This window comes from Grammomys surdaster, unplaced genomic scaffold (genome assembly GCF_004785775.1).
Source record: "Grammomys surdaster isolate TR1022 unplaced genomic scaffold, NIH_TR_1.0 144, whole genome shotgun sequence".
Lineage (NCBI taxonomy): Eukaryota > Metazoa > Chordata > Mammalia > Rodentia > Muridae > Grammomys > Grammomys surdaster.
Window position 1 is genome coordinate 4,387,745 of NW_021604602.1, and position 25,347 is coordinate 4,413,091.

At 51.4% G+C, this 25,347-nt stretch overlaps 2 protein-coding genes across 3 annotated transcripts in view; one reads left to right on the top strand and one right to left on the bottom strand.

Annotated features, from left to right (window-relative positions):
• Window positions 1-115: 115 nt before the first annotated feature.
• Slc25a47 (solute carrier family 25 member 47) lies at window positions 116-19,821 on the top strand. The gene is made up of 9 exons (XM_028764428.1): window positions 116-738; window positions 1,533-1,654; window positions 4,007-4,277; window positions 14,136-14,250; window positions 16,282-16,325; window positions 16,637-16,708; window positions 17,186-17,368; window positions 18,297-18,621; window positions 18,930-19,821. Exons 4-9 carry the CDS (start codon window positions 14,223-14,225, stop codon window positions 19,208-19,210), a joined length of 933 nt encoding a protein of 310 aa, XP_028620261.1. The 5' UTR covers window positions 116-738; window positions 1,533-1,654; window positions 4,007-4,277; window positions 14,136-14,222; the 3' UTR covers window positions 19,211-19,821.
• A 3,270-nt stretch (window positions 19,822-23,091) lies between these two features.
• Window positions 23,092-25,347, bottom strand: part of Wars (tryptophanyl-tRNA synthetase) — a 34,820-nt gene continuing 32,564 nt past the window's right edge. For both annotated transcript variants that reach the window (XM_028764426.1, XM_028764427.1), the window contains 2 exons: window positions 24,376-24,533; window positions 23,092-23,393 (listed from right to left, as the gene is read on the bottom strand). In XM_028764426.1, the coding sequence (XP_028620259.1) occupies window positions 23,372-23,393; window positions 24,376-24,533 (180 nt within the window). In that variant the 3' untranslated portion in view covers window positions 23,092-23,371. The remainder of the gene's footprint in view (window positions 23,394-24,375; window positions 24,534-25,347) is intronic.

Sequence of the window (25,347 nt, forward strand, 5' to 3'; positions counted from 1 at the left end):
CCCCGCGCTCCGGGTGCCGCCGCCAGTTCTCATTGGCTGGTCGCGCCTGGAGGGTGTGGCCTCGAGCGCGGCGGGCGGGGCGCCTCGGGGCTCAGTAGACAAAGACTGTGCTTCTCGGGCCCGCCCGCGCGGCGCAGGAAAGGGGCAGAGCGGTGGGCACACTGCACCCTGGAGCCCGGAACCTCCCAACTGCATGGACCGAAGGGCGGCGCTCGATCTGCTGCGACCCTGGGGCCCCTCACGGTGTTTGGATGCGACTCTCCTGCTCAACCTCATCGTCCTTGCCTGTGCCAGGAGGACACGGTGGCGAGTGCACACGTGGAACGCCGCGACTCTCGCAAGGCCTACTACGATCTTGGACTCAGCTAGCTGTGAAAGTTCGAGAACGGCCGCCCACTTGGAGGGGCCCTCCAAGGCCCTGCATCTCCTTAGGCGAACGCAACCAGACAGAGGCAGGGACTTGAGTTTGAACGACGACGCAGAAACGTTTTCAAACAGAAGGGGCCTGTGGATGGGGCCTGTGGATGGAAGGGTGCCGCCAAGCCCGATGTGTTCGTGGGAGCCGCTGAAGGTTATGGAGAAAGGGAGGTTCCAGGACAGGGTTGGGAGCCGCCAGCAGGCCAGACCAGGGGCGCGGGCATCCGGTTGCAGTTCTGGGCCTTGGGACAGGGTGAGCTAGGTGCAGGACAAGGATCGTGTAGGTACTCCAGGCTTGAAGAGCACTAAAGTTGAAGTAGGGTAAGAACCCGACGCCCCCTCCCCCTTGCCCCTAATTTCTACAACAGCTAGGAGTCTTGAAACAGGTCCAAGGGATGGATACAACCATCACTCCTGGGGCCTTTGCTGGTCGGGACTTTCTCTTAAGCTGAGAGTGGAGTAACAGCTTCCGGTGGTTACCTGCACACTGCTCTCACCTCTACCCTCTCTGAACTGACTGGGCTCGGAGTTGTGGGGTGGCAGATCTGGTGGAGGGGCAGATCTGAGGCCAGGAATCCCAGTGTTTTTGAGAGGTGGTGTTTACCTTTAGAACTGAATGGACCCTTCGTGAAGCCGACACCCAAGTCCAGGCCTGCTGACCCCTAGTCCAGTGCTTGTGGTGGCTGCTGGGCCCTGAACTAGGGGTCTGGAGACCTGGGTTTGAACTTCACTGGCTTTCAGTCATCTGGATGCCTTCTGAAGGCAGGTGGTAAGAGGGAGAAGGAGGTACACACTGGAACTGGGGTGATGGTAGGATCCCTCCTGAGGCCTGTGCCATTAAACCCAAGAATCCTCATCCAGGGACTTAGCCATAAGAATGCCCTGGGGGCTAGGTGATAAAGCTCCTGTCTCCCCCCCAACCCCCACCTCTTTCTGATTCTGAGAAACGGGAGGTCAACCAATGAGACAAGAACAGCTCTTTCTGCCCATGGCTTTGAGACCAGATCTTGATATGTAGCCCAGGTTGGTCTAGAACACCTTCATGACTCAGCCTCCTGAATGCAGAGGCTACAGGTACACACTATAATGCCTGGTTCCTTTCTCTTTCTCTGGAGGTGGAACTCGGGCTCTCATGCATGCTGGGCAGGCAAGAGCAGAACTTGCAGAGCCTCGTCTCTTCAGCCCTTGTTTGGTTTTTAAGAGAACGTGCATCAAGAAGCCAAAGAGAGGAGGACAGGTAGGAGCGTGGGAGAGCCTGCCTTCACGTGGATGCCATTCCTGGCGGTAGTTGTCTGGGGCTCCGGCCCCTAGGAATGCTGGAGAAGGGTTCAGGAGCCTCATATACACACATGGACTACTCCATAGCTGAGTTTCAGAACCATTGGAAGGGGGGCCCGGGGACAGCCCCTGTAGGATTCCAGCAGGATCCTGTTGGCAGCCCTCTAGATACCTTGTAGGCAGAGCATGGGTGGGCTAGTTGTGGAGGGCTGATATTGTGTCTGGACTTAATTAGGTTTGGGGATAAAACGTGGGGAGGGAAGGCTAAGCTGAGGTTGCATGCTGCCCTGGGTGGGTCAAGATCTGTCCTGTGTGGCTGAGTGTGACCCCTGAGCCTGCTGGTCTGCATAGTTGGTGGGGGGGCAGGCACTTATGTAGGAAGGAATCACTTGAACCCGGCATTCTGCTCTCCGAGAGCCCTTTCCACAGGCCATTGATGATCTGAGGCAGAAGACAAGGCGGGTCCAAATGCTTGCCCTTGGTTGTTAGCTGGGAAGAGACCAGAAAGAGGTGTACCCAGATCCTGGGGCTGTATTGTTTTATTGTTTTCTTATGTTTTACAAGGGTAAGATTATAGCAGGAGTATACTACCTTTTCAAACTCTGCCCCACGGGTACTGAGGTCTGTTTTAGCTCTGAGGATCCCAGCCAAAGGGTGAGCGGCAGGGGAGGAGCTGTATAGGGGGTGGGGGGCTATTACTGCCCACAGTGACCACAGTGACGTGTTTGCAAATGTCTTTCCTGAGATTTTACATAAGAGGGGTTCAGTGTAGAAACAGAACCAATAGGTAAAAAGGAGCGCCATGGCCTTTGACCTCCCTGTGAGTCAGCCCCTACCTCACCTGCTCAATGCCAAGGACACAGGAGAGCCTAACAGCATCACTGCATCCACTCATCTTCCTGCCCTCTCCTGAGCTCTCATTTACACGCCAGCCTCCGTCCTGCCTTTTCCTGTATGAAGGCTGTCATCTTCAAGGAAGCCCTTTCCCTAACCCTGCATAGCTCTAGAACCTTGAACTCTACCTAATTCTCACGAAAAGAACCTCACTGGAACAACACACACACACACACACACACACACAAACATATAATAACATATTTTTAATCCTGTAAGGCTGGATGTGGTGATGTGGTAGCTCACGTCTTTAATCCCAGCACTCAGGAGGCAGAAATAAGCAGATCTCTTATGACTGCAAGTCCAGCCTGGTCTAAATAGTGAGTTCTAAGCTAGTCGAGGCTACTGTATCTGTCAGGGTTCTCTAGAGCAGCAGTTCCTAACCTGTGGGTTGTGAGTTCTTTGTCAACCTCTAGCTTCAAAAAAAAATATTCGCGTTATGATTTATAACAGCAAAATTACAGTATGAAGTTGGAACGAACTAATTTTATGGTTAGGGGGTGGCCACAACACTCTATTGAAGGGTCACAGCATCAGGAAGGTTTGAGAACCACTGCTCTAGAGGGACAGAATTGATAGGGATCTAAAAAATCCCTCACAGACGTGCCCCTCCATTTTAGGGTTTTAGTTCATTCCAGATGTAGTCAAGTTGACAATCAAGAATAGCCGTCAGAGTTACCTAGTGAGGAAAATACTCAGTGACAACGAAATCCTGTAAGGAGGGCCGGATAGATGGAGTAGTGGTAAAGAGACCTGGCACCTGAGTCTAGTTCTTGGCACCCATGTGATAAAAAGAGAGCACCAATTGCCACCTCTTGTCCCCTGACTTTCACACTTGTGGTGTAGCTGGCTGTTCCCCTCTACCCCCAACACACAAAGTAAAGTGTTTATCAAGTATAAAGATTCCAATAAGAGGCCGAGGTTATAGTTTACGTGGTAAAGTATAAACATGAGTGGTCTGAGCCTGGACCTCCAGCAGAACCTTCCATCGGAACGCTGGAGCAGGGGGATCATCCACAAGTTCGAGGCTGGCTTGTGCTACACAGTAAGAAAGCTCTTCTCAGACAGCAAGCTACCCTGAGGAGCCAGGGAAGTGCTGGAGGGCTAGCTTTGCAGGGCTAGGAGAGAACAGAGAACCAGGAGGAGCTCTCTGAGCCTGGCGGGCAGCCTCAGAGGAGGCTCAGACAGGTTTGGCTGGCTGGTGTGCCTTGATGGGAGTACCCACCCGAGGCTTCCAAGAGGGAAGTGAAGCATAGCGTTCCTGTACAGCCAAATCCGATTCCCAGTCCCTGAGCAGGAGAGGCAGCGTGCATTGCAGCCAGCCTCCTCGGCATGCCTTAAGAGCTTTGGGGATGGTGTCTCAGAGTTCTAGGGTGCTTTGGCTTGATAGTCCTGCCTGTCACCTTTGTTGTTTCAGGTCATGTGCGCTTTGAGCTGGATTGGGATCCAGGGAGCAGACAATATCCAACTCTGCTGATGTCCTGCTACCCATGATGCTCTGGTTCCAGGAAGTAGAGGATGAGGATTAATTTAATAATCGTGCTACAGCCGTGGGTGTGTGGGAGTCCTGTATTTCCAATGATTCCCCTGGGGTCAGGTCTTGATTCATCAGAGGCTGCCTTGGCCTGCTTCAGAACCAACTTGGCCTTCAGGCGTCAGTGGATACCAGAAACTCAAGATGGTACTCGGTATAAATAGCTATAAATAAATAAATAAATAAATAAATAAATAAATAAATAAAAATAAGCTGCTGGGGCCCTGTTTCAGATACTCCCCAGAACTGGAAAGTCATAGGTGTCCCTCTCAGGTGTCTGGCCATATGTCCTACTCTGTATTCCTTCTCCCCCCCTCTCCATCCCCCAAGCTCACACTGGCACAGTGGCAGTCTGGTAATGCCAGGGGCAGGCTGTTCCCAGCCCACAGTCAGCATCAACAGGCCCTGGAGGGCAGTGGCCCGAGGAAGACCGTGTGCGGTCAAACTAGTTGGAGTTGGCACTACAGGAGGCAGGAGAGGAGGGAGGGGCAGTTGGCAAGGAGGATGCTATGTCCTGAACTCAGACTGGTCACTATCATAGTGGGCATGTCACTCCATAAGTATCACATGTGGTTAAAGGGAGACCTGGCCAGCTCCAGAGACTGAGGGGGGAGGCTAAAGAAAGATGTTTTCGTGTCTTGGAACTAGGAGTTCTGTGAACTTTCGTGGGATCCTAGGCAGTGTCCACAGCTTCTGCTGCTTCCCTCCCAGCCTTAGAGGTAGCCCTGGGCGGGGAGGTCAGCTTCTCTCTCCCTTATATGGGGTCTGTCTGCTCCACCAGGCTTTTGTGCCATGTAGGGTGGGAAGCACAAAGGGGCGTGGTTTACCTTTTTTTTTTTGTTTTGTTTTGTTTTTTTTGTTTTTAGAGACAGGGTTTCTCTGTGTAGCCCTGGCTATCCTGGAACTCACTTTGTACACCAGGCTGGCCTCGAACTCAGAAATCCACCTGCCTCTGCCTCTCCAGTGCTGGGATTAAAGACATGTGCCACCATCGCCCGGCGTGGTCCACCTCTAAGTGTAGCCACAAAAAAGGTCTTTCTGACCACAGCCAGGACGTCTGTCTGGCAGCTAGCAGGTGCTACACAGTAAAATCTCTACTGCCCTGTCCCAAGCTGCTGCTACCCCACTAGCCATGTTTCTGTTCCTGGCCAGGCTTTTCCTGTGTGTATGTGTCCAGAACTACAGTGACCCACTCACTCCCCTGGCTCCCAGATGCCGACTCTGAAACATACTCTTGCTTGCTGCTTGCCAAGAAGGCCCCTTTCAGACGGCTTAGCTAGCTCCACTTTGGCCTCCAGGATAGCCCATCTGAGGACAGCCTGTGCAGTTTGCAGCCATGGTTCCTGGCTCTGAATAACGATTTGGAAGTGAACCTCCTCAGGGCCGGAGAGATGATTCAATGGTTAAGAACTCTTGCCGCTCCTCTAGAGGACCTGCATTCGCTTCCCAGCACCATGTTGGGTGGTTCACAACTCCCTGTAATTCCAGTTGCAGGAAATTCAATACCTTCTCTGGCTTTTACATGTTTTGCAGGGGTGTGGAGGGGGTGGATACACACATGTACACGGTGGATACACACATGTACACGGTATACATTTTTTTTAAAAAGCATGTCTGCAAAATCTTTGGCACTCTGTCCTTACAAGGTGGAGCCCAGGGACTGGGGATATAGTTCAGTGGTTTAGCACTTACCCTGCATGCATGAGGTACTAGGTTCTATCCCCAGCACTGGATGGTGAGGAACTAGAGACTGTCTTCTTCCTGCCTGTACTGAATGGTTTGTACTGTAAGGAAACATGTAAGGTGCTGGGTGGTGGTGGCGCACGCCTTTAATCCCAGCACTTGGGAGGCAGAGGCAGGTGGATTTCTGAGTTCGGGGCCAGCCTGGTCTACAGAGTGAGTTCTAGGACAGCCAGGGCTAAACAGAGAAACCCTGTCTCGAAAAACCAAAAAAAAAAAAAAAAGTAAACATGTAAGGAAAGTGAACCCTGGGGCAGGCCAAAGGATTTGTCTAGGCCGTGAAGCAGAGGAGGGACAATCTATTGTAAGTTGTCTAGCAGTTTTAGGGTTTTACTGCTATGAGCAGACACCATGACCAAGGCAACTCTCATAAGGACAACATTTAATGAGGGCTGGCTTACAGGTTCAGAGGTTCAGTCCAGTATCATCAAGGTGGGAACATGGCAGCATCCAGGCAGGCATGGTACAGGAGGAGCTGAGAGTTCTACATCTTCATCTGAAGGCTGCTAGTGGAAGACTGGCTTCTAGGCAGCTAGGAGTAGGGTCTCAAAACCTATGCCCACAGTGACACACCTACTCCAAGAAGGCCACACCTCCAAACAGTGGGACTTCCTGGGCCAAGCATATACAAACCATCACACTGGCTTACAGCCACTGGCTACAAGTCATTCCTCTGGGAGCTATGATCATGTAAGAGAAGTGGATTCCGAGGCACCCAGGGGAAGACGTGGGCAGGAAGAGGAAGGAAGGAAGTTGAAACCCAGGATTAGAAACGTTGGGGGCTGGAGAGATTGTTCAGCGATTATGAGCATGTCCTGCTCTTGCTGAGGACCCAGATTTGGTTCCCAGCACCTGTGTTGGGTGGCTCACAACCATTGGTAATTCCAGTTTAGGTGACGTCATGCTCTCTTCTGACCTCTGCAGGTACTTGTATGCTCGTGGTGCACCTAAGAACAATCACACACATACACATAAAATACATTTTAAAAGATTTCTAAAAAGAAAGAAACACTTAAAACTCGTTGTGTGCTGGATATGGTAGTTAACGTCTGTACTTCCAACATGCAGGAAGCTGAGGCAGAATTTCTCTTTTGAGACAGCATCTCAAGTAGCCCAGGCTGGCCTCATGTTGGCCATGTAGCAATGAACTTCTGATCCTTCTGCCTCCAACTCCCAAATGTTGGGGTTATGGTCATGTGTCACTATGTCCAGCAGGAAAGAGTTTGCAAGGTCCCTTTGTTCCATAGGTCCTGAGGCCTGGGTGGTATGGCCTCTCGGGTTGTGTAAAACTCGTGGTTAAGCAAGGTTAGTAGAATGTGTCCAGGCCCTCTGTGGTGACTCAGAAAGCCATATTCTCCCAAGAGCCCTCCATGATAGCCCCAGTCATGGGCTGTGATAACCAGGTGAAGGAGATCTAAAGGTGGCCTGGATACCAGTAATAGCTACCTAGCCCACGGCAGGCTGTGGCTACCTAGCCCACGGCAGGCTGTGGCCCATCAGACACCCCTTGGTCTTTTTCTGTTGTTCTTGCAGACTTAAGATTCACTGCCTACTGAGAGAGTCAAGACTCTGGGCTGGAGAGATGGCTCAGCAGTTAAGAGCACTGCCTGCTCTTCCAGAGGTCCTGAGTTCAATTCCCAGCAACCACATGGTGGCTCACAACCATCTGTAATAACATCCAGTGCCCTCTTCTGGTGTGTCTGAAGACAGCAACAGTGTACTCATATACATAAAATAAATGAATCTTAAAAAAAAAAAAAAGAGAGACAACTCTCTCAGGGAGGTTGTGTCCAAACCTAGGCCCAGGGTACCACACCTTCCCAATGCACACATACAGGACTCCCTGGCAGAGGTCTCTTCCTTCCTTGCCACATTCTCTATCCAGAAAAGAGAAGGAGGTGGCCTCAATATTTCATGACTACATTCACTATCATATAGGAAGAGGCACTTACGATAGGGTATATAGGAAGGGACAGGGCAGGCACAGGCAGCTCCATGCTCTCTCTGTTCCTCAGCTGCTTTCATCATGGGCTGCAACAAACCTAAAGGCCTCAGCAGCCTTTAGCCGCTCTCTCCCACACCTTCCTCCCGTCATCCCGGCCTTTGTCCCTCGGGTATCTGTCCATCTGTCCATGCTCCATCTTTGCCTCTGTCCATCTCTTGCTCATCTCTTTCTACTCACGCACCTTCCCCTTGTTTAGCTGTTCATCTATTTCTTCATCTCTGACTCTACCTTTTTGTTGCTCCATCTATTTCTACCCATAAGTCTTAGGGTTTTACTGCTGTGAACAGACACCATGACCAAGGCAACTCTCATAAGGACAATGTCTAATTGGGGCTGGCTTACAGGTTCAGAGGTTCAGTCCATTATCATCAAGGCGGGAACATGGCAGCATCCAGGCAGGCATGGTGCAGGAAGAGCTGAGAGTTCTACATCTTCATCTGAAGGATGCTAGTGGAAGACTGACTTCCAGGCAACTAGCTTGAGGGTCTTAAAACTACAGTGACAGACCTACTCCAACAAGGCCACATCTTCTAATACTGGCACTCCCTAGGCTCAGCAAATATACAAACCATCACGTCATCCATCTTTCCCTTGCTTATCTGTTCAACTGTCTATCTTCCATCTATTTTCTACTCATCCATCCATCCATCCATCCTTTCAACTCTCTATCCAACCTTCTTTGTTTATCTGTTCACCCATCTCCCATCCATCCATCCACCCACCCATCCATCCATCCATTCATCCATCCATCCATCCTTCTGTCCCTTTATCCCTTCCTTCCTTCTCTCTACCTCTCTATTCATCCAACCCACCCACCCGCTAACTGACCTGTTCTCATCTTCCACTTAACCACCCAGCAGCAGCCCACTCTGAACTGTATGCTATGAGCGTGGAAGAAGGCCAGCATAGACCATCAATGTCTATGAGTAATTTATAGCCAATGAGCAGCCAGTATAGGCACCAGCTATACAGTCTGGGGCATAGTTGTGGTTTTGGTGAGTCTGGGTGTATTTATTCCGGAGACAAAGTGCTAGAGAAATTAGGCTCTGGTGACTCAGAAAACATGACTGTCCCAGGGTCACCTTTCCAATTCATACCCCTTCTGTTCTCTCTCCCTGCTAATCTGGGTGTCATGTGACTCTCCCTAGGGCAATATAAAGAAAAGTTTCTTCATTCCTGATATGGACAGCATCAACATGCTCAGGTGTAGGTAAGATATTAAGACCTAGATAGATGGAATGCTAAGGCCTAGGTAAAATGTTAAGGCCTACATGAAATGTTAAGACCTAGATAACTCTTACCTGGCTAGCCTGCCATTATAAGGAAACTTTCTCATATGTTGTTTCTGCTGTTACTAGGAAACTTTCTCATGCCCTAGTTGATTACATATTCTGTTATGTCCTGTGCCCTTGAAAACCAATCATGATAGAAGTCAGTAAAACTGCTTTTTGTATAGTTACACACAATAAGCTTGGACCCAAACCAGCTGCCCAGCACCACTTCCTGCATTTGTGTATAAACTTTTATGGTATTTGCTTTTATAAGCTGCCTTCAGGATGGACCCCAACCTAAGAGCGACACCTACACCACTATAAGAAACTATTTGGAATAAGACTTCCATATTGAGTAGGGGTTGAGTAAAGCTTAAGTTCCCAAGACCTCCCTGGGAACTGACATCTGACTTGGCAGAAAGAGACGTGTACATAGGTAACTGACATCCTGGTTGACAAGTTAAGACATGAATGTTAGACAAGTTACCTGTCACAGTGAATACCCCAACCAATGGAAGCAGGATAAGTGTACAACAAAGACATGTTTCTAAGGAAATCCCCTATCCCTAAACCCTGATTGGTGGAATAACTTGGCACAGACGTTTGTGGATCTCGGGCTTAAAAAGCTCTATAGGATCTTGACTCAACATTACAGTCAGCCTCCGAATCTGACCTGTGGCCCTGATCAATCAGTTTTGGGATGTGGCGTTCAATAAACCATCCCGGGGCTGGAGAGATAGCTCAGCGGTTAAGAGAACTGACTGTTCTTCCAGAGTTCCTGAGTTCAATTCCCAGCACCCACATGGTGGCTCATAGCCATCTGTAATGGGGTCTGATGCCCTCTTCTGGTGTGTCTGAAGACAGCTGCAGTGTATTTGCATACATAAAATAAATAAAACTTCTAAAAAGAAAAAAAGTTTAAAAAAAAAAAAAAACCATCCCTATTTGACTTAGGCTGGTGTTGGAGTGGTTTATGCAGTGATTCCCAGACCCCCCCCCCAACAAAAGACCAAAGAAAGAATTCCACTCAAATACAGATTGATGAATCCATACGTTTATTGGGATTATTTACAAGAAACTCAAAAGGCATTTATGCTGCTGGGAAGTCTCACTCTGTCTTGTAAAAGTAACTGTTATTCACCAGATGTGATTGTTATCTCAGTCTTACTGCTGAATAGCCTCACCCTTTTCAGTTCTTTCTGAACGCTGACTGTCTGGTTCAACTTAGTTCTTCTGGCTTAAAACTCCTCTCCAAATTGACTGATTCAATCTGGCTTCTCTGGCCTTCTCACTGAATTGCTCTGTTTGGCCTCAAACTAACTCTGGCAATTTGTTCTAATCTTCTGACTCCTTTTTATTCTCTGGCTTGTTCTGTCTTTACCTGCAGCCTGTCTCTGCAAAACCATCCTGGCAAAACTGCCACACACACGTTTTCTCCCTGCACTGCTCTTAAATAGCCTCTCTATCCTTTCTGTTCTTGTGAGAATTGGGCATATCCTATCTCTGACTCATTCTGTCAAATCTTTCTCTGATTCATCACTTTGTCTGCCCCTCAATTAGACGTCACTTTCAAACATGGGTGCTTCCTTCTACAAACTAACTTTACTTTCATTGTTTGGGATTAAAGGTGTGTGTTAAGGGTGTGTACATGCACACATTCATTGAAGTTAGAGAACAACTTGAGGAGTAGCTCTCTCCTTCCTCCAGTATGTGGGTCCCTGAGATCAAACTCAGGTTGTTAGGCTTGTTAACAGACAGGCACCTTTATTCATTGAGGCTTCTTGTCAGCCTACCTGTGTCTCTTGAAGTAACTCTGTTACATGGCATAACAGATTGCAGGCTGCTTAGTTAGAACCTAGACTGGAGTTACTTTATGTCTTGGCTACTGTTCTATTGCTGTGAAGAGACACAGGGACTAAGGCAGTGCTTATTTCAAACAAACAAACAAACAAAAACATTTAATTTGGTGTTTGCTTATAGTTTCAGAGGTCTAGTCCATTATCATGGTGACTGTGGTGGCACACAAACAGACATGGTGCTGGAAGAGTAACTGAGAGCTACAGCATGATCCATAGGTGTAGGGGGGAGAGAGACAGAGAGAGACACTCACAGAGAGACTGAAAGACAGACGAGAGAGACAGAAAGACAGAGATAGAGACAGAGAGATACAAAGAGACAAACAGAGACAGAAAAGAGAGACAGAGATACAGAAAGACAGATATAGAGAGACAGAGACACAGAGAGACAGACAGAGACTGAGAGAGACAGAAGAGACAGAAAGACAGAGACAGACAAGAAAGACAGACAGAGACAGACAGAAAGACAGAGAGGAGAGACACAGAGAGAGACAAAAAGAGAGACAGACATACACAAAGACAGAGAGATACAGAGAAACAGAGATACAGAGAGACAGAGAAAGAGGGAGCACTCTCTGGGCTTTGCATGGGCTTTTGAAACCTCAAAGCCTACAAACAAGGCCACACCTCCTGATCCTTTTAATCATTTCAAACACAACACTCCCTGGTGATTAAGCATTCCAATACATGAGTCATGGGGTCCATTCTCATTCAAATTACCACGCTCTATTTTGAGTTTAAGTTCTGAGAAAGAATGATTCCACCTCATTCTTACACAGGTAAACACCACCTGCTAACACACCAGGAACCACAAACTGATCATTTATTTGTGCTGTTTATGAATGGTGCTTGTGGAGGATCTACCTAATCACTCCAGGAACACCAGACTCATGAACTTATCAACTATACAAGATGGGACCCTTCACCTGGAACTCTTAAAGAGGCACCCAAGTCTAGACTGGGGCAGGTGACTGAGTGGCCTGTCACTTGGCCCCAGCCTTTTCCGCAGGAATTTTGCCAGAGTGAGGACTCAACCTCTGTCCCCTGCTTCAGCTCGAGTGCTGCATCCTCTGCCAGTGACACAGCCCACTTCAAACTGAGTCTTCCTGTGACCTGTACCTACTGTGTCTATACCTTCATCTCCTAAGACTTATCCAGTCTCTGCAGACTTTCACCTATGCCCTCATGAGGTCTCTATTGACTTCAGGAAAGCTGAATTCTGGTGTCTCTTCATCATCTTTTCTCAGCCTTCCCTTTTAATGAGCCCCCCCCTTATGAGTACACTGTAGCTGTCTTCAGACACACCAGAAGAGGGCATCGGATCCCATTACAGATGGTTGTGAGCCACAATGTGGTTGCTGGGAATTGAACTCAGGACTTCTGGAGGAGCAGTCAGTGCTCTTAACCACTGAGCCATCTCTCCAGCTCTTTCAGCCTATTTTTTAAGTGTAGTGTGTGTGTGTGTGTGTGTGTGTGTATTAACCAAGAATGGAATAAAAGAATCTGTGATTGCATATGACCACAGCAGCAGGCAAAATCAGGATTATTTGGCAAATCACTGCTAATAAATCTGACTTGTAAATTGAGGCGATGTGACAGTCCATTGTGTGCTCAAGAGACTCATGAGCCTCCTGCATCATGAAGGACGCTACTAGGCCTGCTCTCCTGATAGTCTCCTGTGGGTTGTCACAGCTGCTCTGCTTCGTAACAATGGCCATGCCTAGCTGGGAGCAGCCGCTGACCACACCAGTCCTTGCAATCACCCTTGGGCTCTTCCTGGTTGTCAAGGGCTCTCTGTCTCACTTCCAACACATCAGGCCTCGAGGGCAGGGACTAGGTTGTTGTGTTTACTGAGGTGTCCCACGCTTTGGCACCTGGCATGTGTTGGTTGCATGCATCAGGAGCCTGGACAGGTGGGCTGCTGTCCAGGAACGATGACACAGTTAGGGAAGTGTAGGTGGACAGTGCCAACTGGTCCTGACTGCGATAGTTGAGGATAGACACCAAGACCGGCAGAGAGAGAAAGGTATCCATGGTAACTGGGGTCTTGGGCCCCAGTGTCAGGGTGGATGCCCTAACCACTGGCAACGTGGGACTGAAGGGGCCTGGTCCTCTCAAGTGGACAGTGTGTTTTAGGTTCCCTCATTTTCCGAGGTCCCAGCTTGAGTGTAACATCTGGCTCAGCTGCCTCTCCAGAGCAGAGTCATCGTCTCCCTCTCCATCTTTTGTTAATGAATTTGGCTGGCACTTCTGCAGGGATCCAGCTGGAGCCTGCTGTGTGCACACACATTTTGTGGGTACAGAAGCAGAGGCATAGGGAACCCTTGTCTTAAATGCCAAGTGGCTGTCTCAACTTCCAACCAGATGCTGAGCCATGCCCCTCTACAGGCCAGGATGGACATCAAGGTTGGCCTTGGACAGGCTACTTCCTGGCCCCTTCTGCCCTCTGCCCTGTGTTGTGGCAGCCACTGATGACTTGTCTAAAAGTAGACAAAGTGTCGGGGTGAAGGGTCATCCCTAGTTTGAAACTAGCCTGTTCAAGGCCAGCCTACTGAGAACAGAAAAACAGGTGGACACGTGGCCTCCGATGCCCTACCCCGAGGGCCATTCAGACAGGACTGCTGAGTGTTCCATGTTAACGTGTCCCTTCTCTTCATTTGGTAGCTCTCTGGCCCTAAGGCCCCCTGTAGGGCCACAGCCTGTGTCTCTGAGGCCCGGAACTGGACTAATAGTGATAGCCATAGAGACAACGTTGCACTTCCTTCATGGGCTGGTGGTCATCAGATTGACTCTAAGATAGTGGCCGCCTCAGGCAAGTCTCCTTTGGGGTTTTGATGGTTCGTTCCATGGTTAGAACAGGCCTTTGCCTTCCCTCCCTTTTAGGACTGGAGGTGAACTGTAGAGTGGGGTACATATCTGAGGGGCCACTGTGTATGCTGTCCCCATAAGCAGTCAGAAGCCCAGCATAGTCTGAATCTGGGAATAGAGGTAGACATAGGACTGGGAGTTGGCCACCTCCCATGACCTCTCACATGCTTTCCTGATGCTCGGGGTCATTGGCACCACGGACCTTGTGGGGCATGTGAGTGTGGGCATCAAAATAGCCTGTTAAACAGCCCTATCTCCGCCTCTGCTCACAGGTATTTAAGATCTGCCGGATTTGTAGGCGCTGGCCAGTGTGGCACAGACAGCAAGACCAGAGCTCTTCTCAGTTTTTCACTCTGTCCATGGATTTTGTTGCTGGGGCCATTGGAGGTACAAGACTTGGAGGGGCGCAGGGGTTGGGGAGAGTTGAGGGGCGGTGCTTTTGTGTCAATGTGTGGTGAGTGGGAGGGAGCCCTAGGCAGTCAGGGTTTGAGCAGACCCCTGGTATGGTCTTGAAGATCAGGCTGGATTCTGAGCCAGTCTAGAGATACCCTGCTTGGGAGCAGGATCTTGACCCTGTGGGGTGAGATGGTTGGGGTCCTGGGTGTGGGCGAGTGAGTTGTGGGGAGAGACAGAAGATTCCAGGGAAGAACTCTGTACCCAGGAGCTCTGTTTGCAGGGAGCGGGAGCTAGATGTACAGAACAGGCCCAGATAGATGGTTCTCTGGCCCACTGAGGCCTGATGCTAATGTCTAACCCCCTGCGGCTGAAACTATCTCCCTCTGGGGAGAGATGTCAGAGGAGAGAGGTGGCTGCCCGCTGGACTTCCATGTACCTTTGATCCTCAGGCTGTGTAACTATTTTGAGTGAGGCACCCTTGGCCCTGCAGCTATTGTGAAATAGCTGTGGGTGGCTCTTTCTCACTGCTGGGAACAGCCTGGAGGCTAGGAAGGAAAGACAGTTCCAGCTTCAGGGAGGACTGGCTCCTGGCCCAGCCTGGGCTGCCCAGGGCTTGACCTACACCATTCTGAGGCTGGCTGTTCCCTTGAGCGTTAGCCTCACAGGAAGTCACATCCTCCCTATAGGCGCAGGCAAGATCTTAGTCAGGGCATCCTTGCTCTGTGCTGGGCTTGGATCCCTGGTCCTAGGGATTCGGACCTGAGCTTTTCCTTGAAGAACTTTAGATCTAGAGGTGGCCATGGAATGGGGGGCATAGCAACAAGGCCATATGACACAGATCCCGATTGACATGTTTCTGGAAGGACAGAGGTACAGTAAGGTGGGCTAAGAGAGGAGGGCTTTGAGGGATGGATAGGAGTTGGTAAAGTGTTTGAAAGATGTAGAAGGCTGTTCTATCTAAGCCTCCTGTCAGGTACTTGCTCTACACCCTTCCCCTAGGAATTCATTCTTCTACTCATCCATGGGTCGTCTCATCCTGGGCACCCTTAGTTTCCTCGCTCATGGGTAGAAAGCCCAAGCATTTCATTGGCCCCTGAGTTTTCTCAAGGTTGTACCGGCTGTAGATGTGGAGGCCACGGTCCCAGGGGGCAAGAAAGGCATCGTAGATCTCCTGGTCCAAAGCCAGGGTGGGTACTACCAGCCTCTCTGCAAGACGAGTCAGCAGCCGTGTCCACTGTCTTCAGGTTAACCAACCCCCTCATGCTGGGGAATGGTTACTTGGTGGGCTGTTCCTGAGGCTCTGACCACTGGGTGGCCTACTGCCTGGTCTGCGTGGGTGCTTAGAGGACAATGTTGTACAGAAAGCCAAAAGGCAGAGAGTTGCAATTTCATAATCCCCTCTGAGACATGACCCCCCGCCCCCAGTGGCTGAAGGACCTCCTGCAGGCTCTGCCACCTCCCACACGTGGGCCTCTGGGGGAGTCTGTGCAGACCACAGCCGCGGTGGACACTGTCTCACATCTACCTTTAGTTCCAGGCAATGACCTGGGAAGGGGTCTGGGCTGCTCCCTCAGCCTTTGTTCAGGCCTTTCCCCAAGTCCTGGGATGTGTGGGTGTCCTGCCTGGCTTCCGCACAACCCTGCACAGGCTGAGGCTTGAGGGCAAAGTTTACCTGGTTCAGAGAAGGGTCAGCCAGAGTGGAGCCAGGTGTTCTCCTAAAATGTGATGTCAGAGAGGAGGCTGAGGAATGTCCTTGGCATGGGCAGTGGGCATAGGCACTGTTGGGCCAGGGTAGGGAGTGTCTAGTAAGCTTGGTAGGTGTATCCTGAGCCTCAGTTTTCTCACCTGCAAAACAAAGGCTGCCGAGAGGAGGAGCCCAGGCAGGGCCAGCTAGAGGTCAGCTGGGGGTGAGGGAGAGGGGCTTGCCTGAGGCCACCTTCTTCGTTCCTTGGGATGGATAGGCTCTCACTGCTGTCAGGGCCACCTCCTGCCGCTTCATGGGTTCTTCTGATTGCCTTGCAGGAGTCTGCGGTGTTGCTGTGGGCTACCCTCTGGATACTGTGAAGGTACAGCAAAGGACCTGCCTTGGTTTAGATGGTGCTCAGTGCCTCTGGTACCCAGCTCTGGATGTTAACAGGACCTAGCCTCCCCCACTCCCCCCACCCCCGGGTCCTTACACTAATACTATTGATTGTTCCCTATGGCCTTTGGGACTGTCACTCTCTCTCTTATCCTGTCCCTTATTCTAGAAGGGGTCGCTGTCCCCACTCAGTCTACAGCAGCATGTGTCACCATAAAGGGGCAGAGCTGAGGCTTCTAGTGACTTTACCCCAGGCCCAGGGCCAGCCCTTCCTGAAGTCTTCTTCTTCTCCTGCAGGTCAGAATCCAGACTGAGGCCAAGTACACCAGCATCTGGCACTGCATCCGGGACATATATCGTCAAGAGCGGGTAGGACTGGAGCCCCGATGATACAGTGGCACTTGCTAGCTATGCCCTTCCCCTTCAGCCCTGGCCTGATGGCACAGTGACTGTATCCGGTCCAGTGATCCCTCTGAGGCTCAAAGCTTGAGCACCAGGGATATTTATAGGATGAAGACCCACGTCCCTGTCTCCAGGGGAGTGGACATAGGGGGAACTACACTTCTGAAGGCCTGGAAGGAGCCCATCCAGAAGGTCTTAAGGACACTATATAAGTGAACTTGGGGCTTGGTGCAGGCAGGGGTTAGCTGAACATCACGCTGGTTCCATCATCATGGCCAGGCAGTTGTCTCTTCAACCCCCTCACCCGACCTCAAACATCGCCAAGTCCTGAGACCCTCCCCCCAACCCCCAGGTGTGGAGGCACTGGCTGGGGCGGGGTGGTCTCAGCGCCAGGGCGTTTTCTCTTGGCTGGGCCCTGTCCTTAACTTGATCTCCATCCCTCAGGTGTGGGGCTTCTACAGGGGCCTCTCGCTGCCCGTGTGCACAGTGTCCCTGGTGTCGTCTGTATCTTTTGGTACCTACCACCACTGCCTGGCTCATATTTGCCGCTTCCGGTACGGCAGCAAGGACGCCAAGCCCACTAAGGCTGATATCACACTGTCAGGATGCGCCTCTGGTCTTGTCCGGGTGAGTGGAGGCAGTTGAGGGTGGAAGGGTATCAGAGACACGCAGGGAGTCTGAATCATACCTCCCAGCAGGTGTCAAGACTGAGGCTCTGAGAAGGTAGACCCTGCAGGCCATGGGGACTATGGAGAGGAACTGGAATCCTGCCTGGGATGGGCTAGACTCCCTCCCAGTACACTTTAGTGGAGAGGAGGTGATAGCCCTCTCTGTCAGTGTGAGGACCCAGAGAGTTAGCACTCACGTGCCTGTGACCTTCCAGCTGGGAGAGCTCCATTGTCAGGGTGGCCACCAAATGCCTGAACAGCACCCAGGGTTACCATGGGCACTTGGCATCCCTCATTCCCAGTGGAGATGGAGCATCAGGCACCACAGATGGGAACACGGCAGGCAAGTGCCAGGATGGACTGTGGATAAGTCCTCAATTCTTAGAGCCCCACGGGCTGAGAGGCTAAGTATATCCACTGTACACAGTGCAGAGACCAAAGGCCGATAAGCCTAGTCAGCCAGGCTTCAGCCCCTCTGAGCTGCCATCTCATCTGTAAGAGGTGGGTGAGAGGTAAGGCTAGGGGTGGAAAGACCTGATCCATCTGAGTCTCCCAGTGAGCGCCATGCCTTGTTTAAGCAACATGACTTCATTGCAAACTACTGTGTCGATTGCAGTCTTGAACGTAGTCACATTCACTCAGCACCCGGTAGGTGTTGAGCCAGTGCTCTCAGATAGGAGAGAAGCAGAAGGCCTTGGCTTTGGCCTTAACTGGGCTGAAATGGCTTTGAAATCAGCATCATCAAACCCCTGGGACCAGTTAGCAGTGTCTTAAGGTCTGGGCTCTCAGCGCCGCCCTGGTGGTCAGAGCCAATCAGTGGAAGGCTGGGTCCTAGAGTGTGTGGGCAGGCTGTAGGCGTGTCCTACTCTCTTTCCATCTTGTTCTAGGTGTTCCTGACGTCACCCACTGAGGTGGCCAAAGTCCGCCTGCAGACACAGGCCCAAGCTCAGACGCAGCAGCGGCGGCCGTCGGCCTCCTGGACATCTGTGGCTCCCGCTTTGTGTCCCGCATCTGCTGCTTGCCTGGAGCCCAGGCCTAAGTACAGTGGGCCGCTGCACTGTTTAGTCACAGTGGCCCGAGAGGAGGGGCTGCGGGGACTCTACAAGGGCAGCTCGGCTCTGCTCCTTCGGGAAGGTCACTCCTTTGCCACCTACTTTCTTTCCTATGCTATGCTCTGCGAGTGGCTCACTCCTGCTGGCCAGAGCCAGCCAGGTGAGTGACAGGCAGAGGGTGGGTGGGGTTGACCCCGTGGCATGGGGGCTGGGAGGGGAATCATCATAGAAGCATATCTTTAACCCAGGCATGCTTGTACTTGTGGCCTCTCAGGCTTCACTCAAGCTAAGCAGACTTCTCTACCTGCCTCATTTTTCAAGTAGGGTTTTCTGAGGGGAGTGTGTGACTATTCAAGGCCACACAGTGACTCTGTGCTAGAGGGGTTTATCTTGACTCTGAGTTTCCCTGGGCTGGGTCCTGACTCCAAGAAGCTTACAGTATGGTATCTCTCACTGTCTCCCCTGCAGATGTCCTAGGCGTGCTGGTGGCTGGAGGCTGCGCTGGAGTCCTGGCCTGGGCTGTGGCTACCCCCATGGATGTGATCAAGTCACGCCTGCAGGCGGATGGGCAGGGCCAGCAGCGCTACCGGGGCCTCCTGCACTGTGTGGTGACCAGCGTGCGGGAGGAGGGTCCCAGGGTGCTCTTCAAGGGACTGGCACTCAACTGCTGCCGTGCCTTTCCTGTCAACATGGTGGTCTTTGTGGCATATGAGGCTGTGCTGAGGCTCACTCAGAGCCTGCTTACATAGGCACCGGTCAGCAGCATCCACGTCACACAGCAGCTGGAGGCAAAGGGGCACATGGGTAGGCTCAGGACCCCACAGAGTTGTCACCGGAACAGCAGAGGGCCTTCTGTGCCGTGACTTATGGGAGGCCTGAGCTTGGCCAGCCTAGCTGCTGACCACAGTCAGGGAGTTGATCTGCCATCTGCTTGGGAGTTACAAGTGAGGATTGTATGGGTCTCCTTGATGAGACCATGTGTCACTTGGAGTCATTTTTCACGGAACAACTGTTCATTCCTGCTTGTACTGTCATGACCGCACCGATTTCAGAGCATACCCTCGCCAGCCCCGCTGGGTGCTGGGCCAACCTCTAACCCCAGTTCCACTTAGCATCCACCGATTCACAATGTGAATGCCCCTTAGAGGCAGGCTAGGGACCAGACAGCAAGCTGAGCCATCTGGCACAGGCTGGGCTGGTTCCCTGTCCTCGGAGGGCCCACCGTTCTCATTGCCTGAGGAATTGGTGAAGGGCATCACCGTCACATACCCACACTGCCTGTAGGTGCTGTGCGGGCCACACGAAGATCCTGGAACCTGGTTCAGGAGTGGCTGTTAATAAATGTTTCTGTGGTTGCTCAGCTGTGTCGCTCTGTGGTCTGTGGGGCCCTGGCCCTCCTACCTTGTGCTCATCTGGTGTCCTCATGAAGCCTGTCTGCTCATGGAGGGAGAGGAGGTGTGGAGCCTTGGTCTTGGTGGCTAAGATGGACCAGAGTTCTTACCTGGGTGGATAGATGCTAGCTATGTAGAGGGTCATGGTGAAACCCTGCACAGCCCTTGGGCCGGCTTTACTTCTTCCACTCTCTGGGCTGTGTGGTTCTTCTCCGTGTCATAACCAGGCCAAACACCTGGCTGGAACTCTGCGCCAAGGATGGGAAGGTGCTGGGTACCTTACAAAGGTTTTATGAGCCTATGTCTTGAAGGGCAGGGTAGGATTGGGTCTACCCTCAGGCACATAGTAGGATTAGCCTGTGCTTCTGAGGTCCCAGCCTCCCTCTCCAGGCGCACTATGGCTTCCAATGATAGACCACTGAGAGTCAGGCTGGAGTATAGTGAGCCCACTCACTGGGTCTTCATGGAACAGTCTTGTGGTAGAGCTGGCTGATACCTGCTTTAGCTGTGCATGCTCAGATGCAAAGCCATGTATGCACCAAATGTCCTTCAAGGTTTTTTTGTTTTGTTTTGCGTGTGTGGTCCAGTGAATCTTTCCATTTTCTAGAAGGGACAAAATCTGTTTCTGCGTCAACTCTTGTCATGCAGGTCCTTGGACATCAGATCTCGTATACAAGGCCCTTGTCTGCAAATCTCCTTCTGTCTGTGTGATGTCATCTCCTGGGCCTCTTCTCTGGTCTCATTACCTGGGCACTCTGGGCTCCTCCCACGGACCCTGGCTACCTGGCTGGTTGCTTGTCTGTCCAGTCCTCAGACTGGGAGTTACCCAGGACCTTTCAGTTTCAGGTAAACAAGGGAACAGAAGCCTTGCAGTGAGGTCCTGGTTATGATGAAGGCCAGAGAGCTTCCAGATGGGTCGGGAGGTTACAGGGGCAGGACTTCAGGACCTGGGCATGTCTCCAGCTGCCGCCTGGAGGGACGGCTGTCCAGCCATCCTCTGAAGACATCTAGGAGGGGTATACAGATACACAGACACAGCTGTGATGGACTTCTGCAAAACACTCTCTTTACCTCCTTTGGGTCATGTCGTCTGCCTAGCCTTCGTGTTCTCTTCCAGTCCCAGTGAGGCATCTCTAAACGGTTCCAGTTACTTTGTAGATTTAAGAGATAGTTTGCTCACATGCTCCCACCCTGCCCTCATGCTTCGAACAGGGACTTAGCACGTCCGCGTCTCCTGAATTGCAGTCCTGAAGCCCTGTGGTTTTAATTTCTGAACTTCAAAGTTGACATAGCTTAGGGAGGTAAAGATGCTGGGACATTCTGGGCCAGTGCCTGGAAAAGGACAGCTAATACAATATCTCCAGAGTCACCAACCCTGACTCTGTCAGGTCCACTGGCGCCCACTCATTCCTTGTGTTTTATTTTTAAGTTTTAACTTTTTTTAGACAGGGTCTCATTATATAGTCTTGACTGGCCTGGAACATGCTATGTAGACCAGGATGGCCTCAAACTCAGACATCTGTCTGTTCCTGCCTCCTAAGGGCTGAAGTTAAGGATGTGAGACACCACACCTGACATGTCATTCATTCTGTTGTGGGAGGTGAGCTCAGACTCTTGGCTGTCATGTTCTGTATTCGCAGGGGCCAGGGCTGTGCTCTGGTTCGTGCTGACCCCAACTGCTGAGCTGCTAGCCTAGCCCAGGTCTCCAAGAGCCTGGAGCTCACTGTGTAGCCTAGGCTGGCTTCACATTCTCATTGTCTTCCTGCCTCAGCCTCTCATGTGCAAGGATTTCAGGTATAAAGTTACCATCCCTGGGTCACTCCTGCCGCCAGAAGCAGCAGAGTCAGGGAGAAGGAGCTGGCTGCCCCTGAGTAACTGGAGAAGAGCTGGTCTCCCCACAGGCCTACTTCAAGAAGAAAAATCAAGGCTATAGTTGTCCTATTTAGTGAGAGCTAAAAGCTGCCCTTGAGTGTCCCCACAGTGTGTGCTGGCTGCAGACCTATGGCCCAGGAGAAGGGCCAATAGTGTTTTGCCCAGGCCTGCTTAGCCCTGGATATATTTACTGTTCTGGATGGGAGTTCTCATATGTTCCTGTCAGAGGGGCTCACACCCCATCTGTGTGATACGGACACCCCTTAGAATGAAGGCTGTTCTTGCTGGAATTCTCTGAACCATTTGGTACTGGACACTATTCCCAGGCTACCCCCCATTAAATAGCCTTCGGAACCTCTCAGGGAGCTCAGAGAGACCACAGGGCTTTGGCAAATGTGGCAGTGGATGTTGCAGACCTGAAGCTACCCTCACTCTGACGAGCAGCAGCCTTAGACATCTCCTCTATGCATTCTTACATGGAGGAGCTGGAGCTCCCAAGAGGACAAATGTCTCACCCAGCTGTGGCTGATGGGGGATGGGATGGCCTGGGCACTCACTCACTCCTTCCTGGGCCCAGGACCCCATCTGAGCCATCAGATGCTCTGACTGGTCGACAATGGCAGCAATGTCTCTCCCCTCATCTGCACACCAGAACATTCCATGGATGCAAGGGCACTTCAACACCAGGGCATCATTCTGAGTGGATCACAGGGAGACAGCAAGGCAGTCCTCTGTATGCTTCGGCACCTTTGGCCACAGACAGCTAGGTGAGGTGCTGGCCTGGGAGTGTGGTCAGTCTAGTGAGATGGGGCCCCGAGAGGAGCCCGTGTGAACTTCATGCCACACTCTGACACTCTCATAGGCTCTGAGTCCAAGCGCTTGGCTTCCCAGGGTGCAAACCTCAGTGTTCTCCAGACTAAGTCAGAACAGACTGCTCAGTAACAAATTCACTGTCTGGCCTTGGACAAGTCATGTTTGCCTATTTGCAAATGAGGACAGGTGGGTGAGGTGAAGCCAGGTTCCATTATGGCTGGGTCTCCCCAGCATTGCTGGCCCAGCTCAAGCCTGTGCCCCTTACTCCAGCACCTCCCTGAGTCCCCAGCTTGCTGCAAACGAACATCACATGCACACACCCTTGTTAGGCTGATAGACTGTCAAACAAGGTGGACAAGTGATCTTGGGAAGGAGGTGGCTTCTCAGGACAGTGGCCCTCACACAATGATCCTAGAAGCCTAAGCACCTGGGATTCCACAACTCTGCATTTCCCAGCACGGGGAGCAGCTACAGCCTAAGCAGCAGGGGCAGTGCACAGGCCTGCAGCAAGTCCACGTTCCTCTGCAGCCTGCCTGGACAGACAACGACAGGGACAGGAGCACAACAACGTTTATTATTTTTTGCCTGGAAATGATGCAAGGACAGAACACTCAGAGTGGCCCTTGTGTCTTCAGAGGACAGACACTTCAACCAGGGACTTTCCCTGAGATACGGCTTCTGCTTTTCCAAGACTCTGAGGGGTGGCTCATTACACGCAGCCAGCCCAGAGGTAGACTGCTGGGGCCTGGATGGCTGCTGTTCTTTTCTGTCTAGCTATGGTCCACCGGCCTGAGGCATGGCCAACACACTGTTCTGGCCTGCCCTCCACTTCAGTCAAGTGTCAAAGCAAAAGGATCTGCAAAGGTAACAGACCATCCTTAGAGTCTGGTGGTCGGGAGAAGCCACCGCTGGGCTTTACAAGGTGGAGTCTTGGGCCATCTGTGGGAAAGTTAGTATACTAAGGGTAACAAGCATGATTCTGGAGTGGACGGCACGCGTGATCCGGAGTTTAGTTACCTCAGCCTCAAGGTTCACCCACAAGACTCAGGTTAGTAGAAATGTCCCAGCCTGGCCTATAATCAGTGTTAAAAGCAAAGAACTCAATTATCCACCCAGCTTTGTGGTGCAGAAGCCTGAGGCCAGGGCATCATGCATGCTAGGCAAGTGCGTTGCTACTGAGCTACACCTCCAGGACAAAGCTGAGGACTTCCTAGCCCAGTATAAAGCAGAGCTTGTACGTCTTACATGTAAGAGTGTGTGTGTGTATGTGTGTGTGTGTGTGTGTGGTGGGCTGGAGCAGCAGCATCTCCCACCACACATCGCCTTGTCAGTTTTCCCAGCAGTTTTCAGTTTTACAGTAATGAGATTCTGACTCCATAGAAGCAGAACTAAACACACATTACTACAGGATCTTGCTGGGTAGCAGGCTGGCTCAGAACTTGTGTCTTAGCTTCCCGAATACGGAGATTATAAAGTGTGTACCACCATGGTCAGCTGAGCACACACACTTAAAAAAAAACCTGGAATACATTTTAGAATTTGTTCTGGAGCCCTAGGCCGCTAGGTGGACATCCTCTGTGGGCCAGGGAGGCATCACAACTAGGCTCTTTGTGGGAGATTCCCGGCTGGGTTTCTATCTGACCACACAACATTAGCGTCACCTGATCACCCTTAGCAGACAACAGATGGAGAGACATCACAGAAGAAACAGCATCCAGAATGCACAAGTGCGGAGACCCAGGTCCAGGAATTACCATGTGACAGAAGCCTATTGGGAGTGTGACTTGATTTGACAGGGTGGAATCACGGACAGGTGTGTCACAGAAAAGAGACATTACTGGAAGTGGAAAGACAGCTGCCGGGGCGCCATGAACTCCTTCACGGTCTCCTCGGTGACCGCCTTGCGTCGGGCCTGGTGCTCTGCAACCAGGGGCTGAAGGACGTCAATGAGCGTCTTCTTGAGCTCCCCAGTGAGCATGGCTCCGCTGGTGTAATCCTGAAGGAAGGCAGACGCTGTGAGCAGTGGCTCGTGTGTCCACGCCCTCCCTCCCTGAGCCCTGGTTCAGCCTATGTCCCTTTATGAGCTATGTTGAAAGGGTCACAGTAACCTGGGACTTACAGGACATTAAATGTTGTTTCCTGTACCCTGGGCTCCTTTCCTTCATGTCTGCTTTGTCTTCTTGTATTATTAAATATTCTAGAAGCCCTAGAAGCCTGTTTTTAATGAGAGACATAAAGGGAGAGCATGTGGAGAGAGGAAAGTGAGGAGGAGCTGGGAGGAGTGGAGGGACGGAGGGAGGGGAGACGTCATCAGGATATACTGTCACCTAAAACACAGGGGAGAACTGAACGCACCTTCCAGCCCATTGGCTCCTACGAGACCTGACACCTTTTTCTGACTGTGCCACTCTTTAAGTGGACAAAACAAAAACCTAAAACACAGGCGACAGCAAGTTGTGGAAAGCTGCATGCAGTTCCACACCACAGGCACTAACCTGCTAGTGACTGGTACTTCCTCAAGAATTTCCCTGTGAGTGTCATGGAGCTCTCTCTAGCTGGTTCTCCCTGTCTCTTTCCTTCACTATCCTTGGCACTGGTTCCTGTGTCACTAAAACTCTTTAAATACTTATCCCGATATTCCAAGCACTAAGGTACCTGAGGCAGGAGGATTGCCATGAGTTTAATGTATGCCTGGTCTATACAGGGAGTTCCAAGGCTACACAGTGAGATTCTGCCTTAAACAATAGCAATCAAAGACACCTCCACAATGGTGCAGTGAGCCTGAGATGGCTCTCACAGTGGTCAGTGCC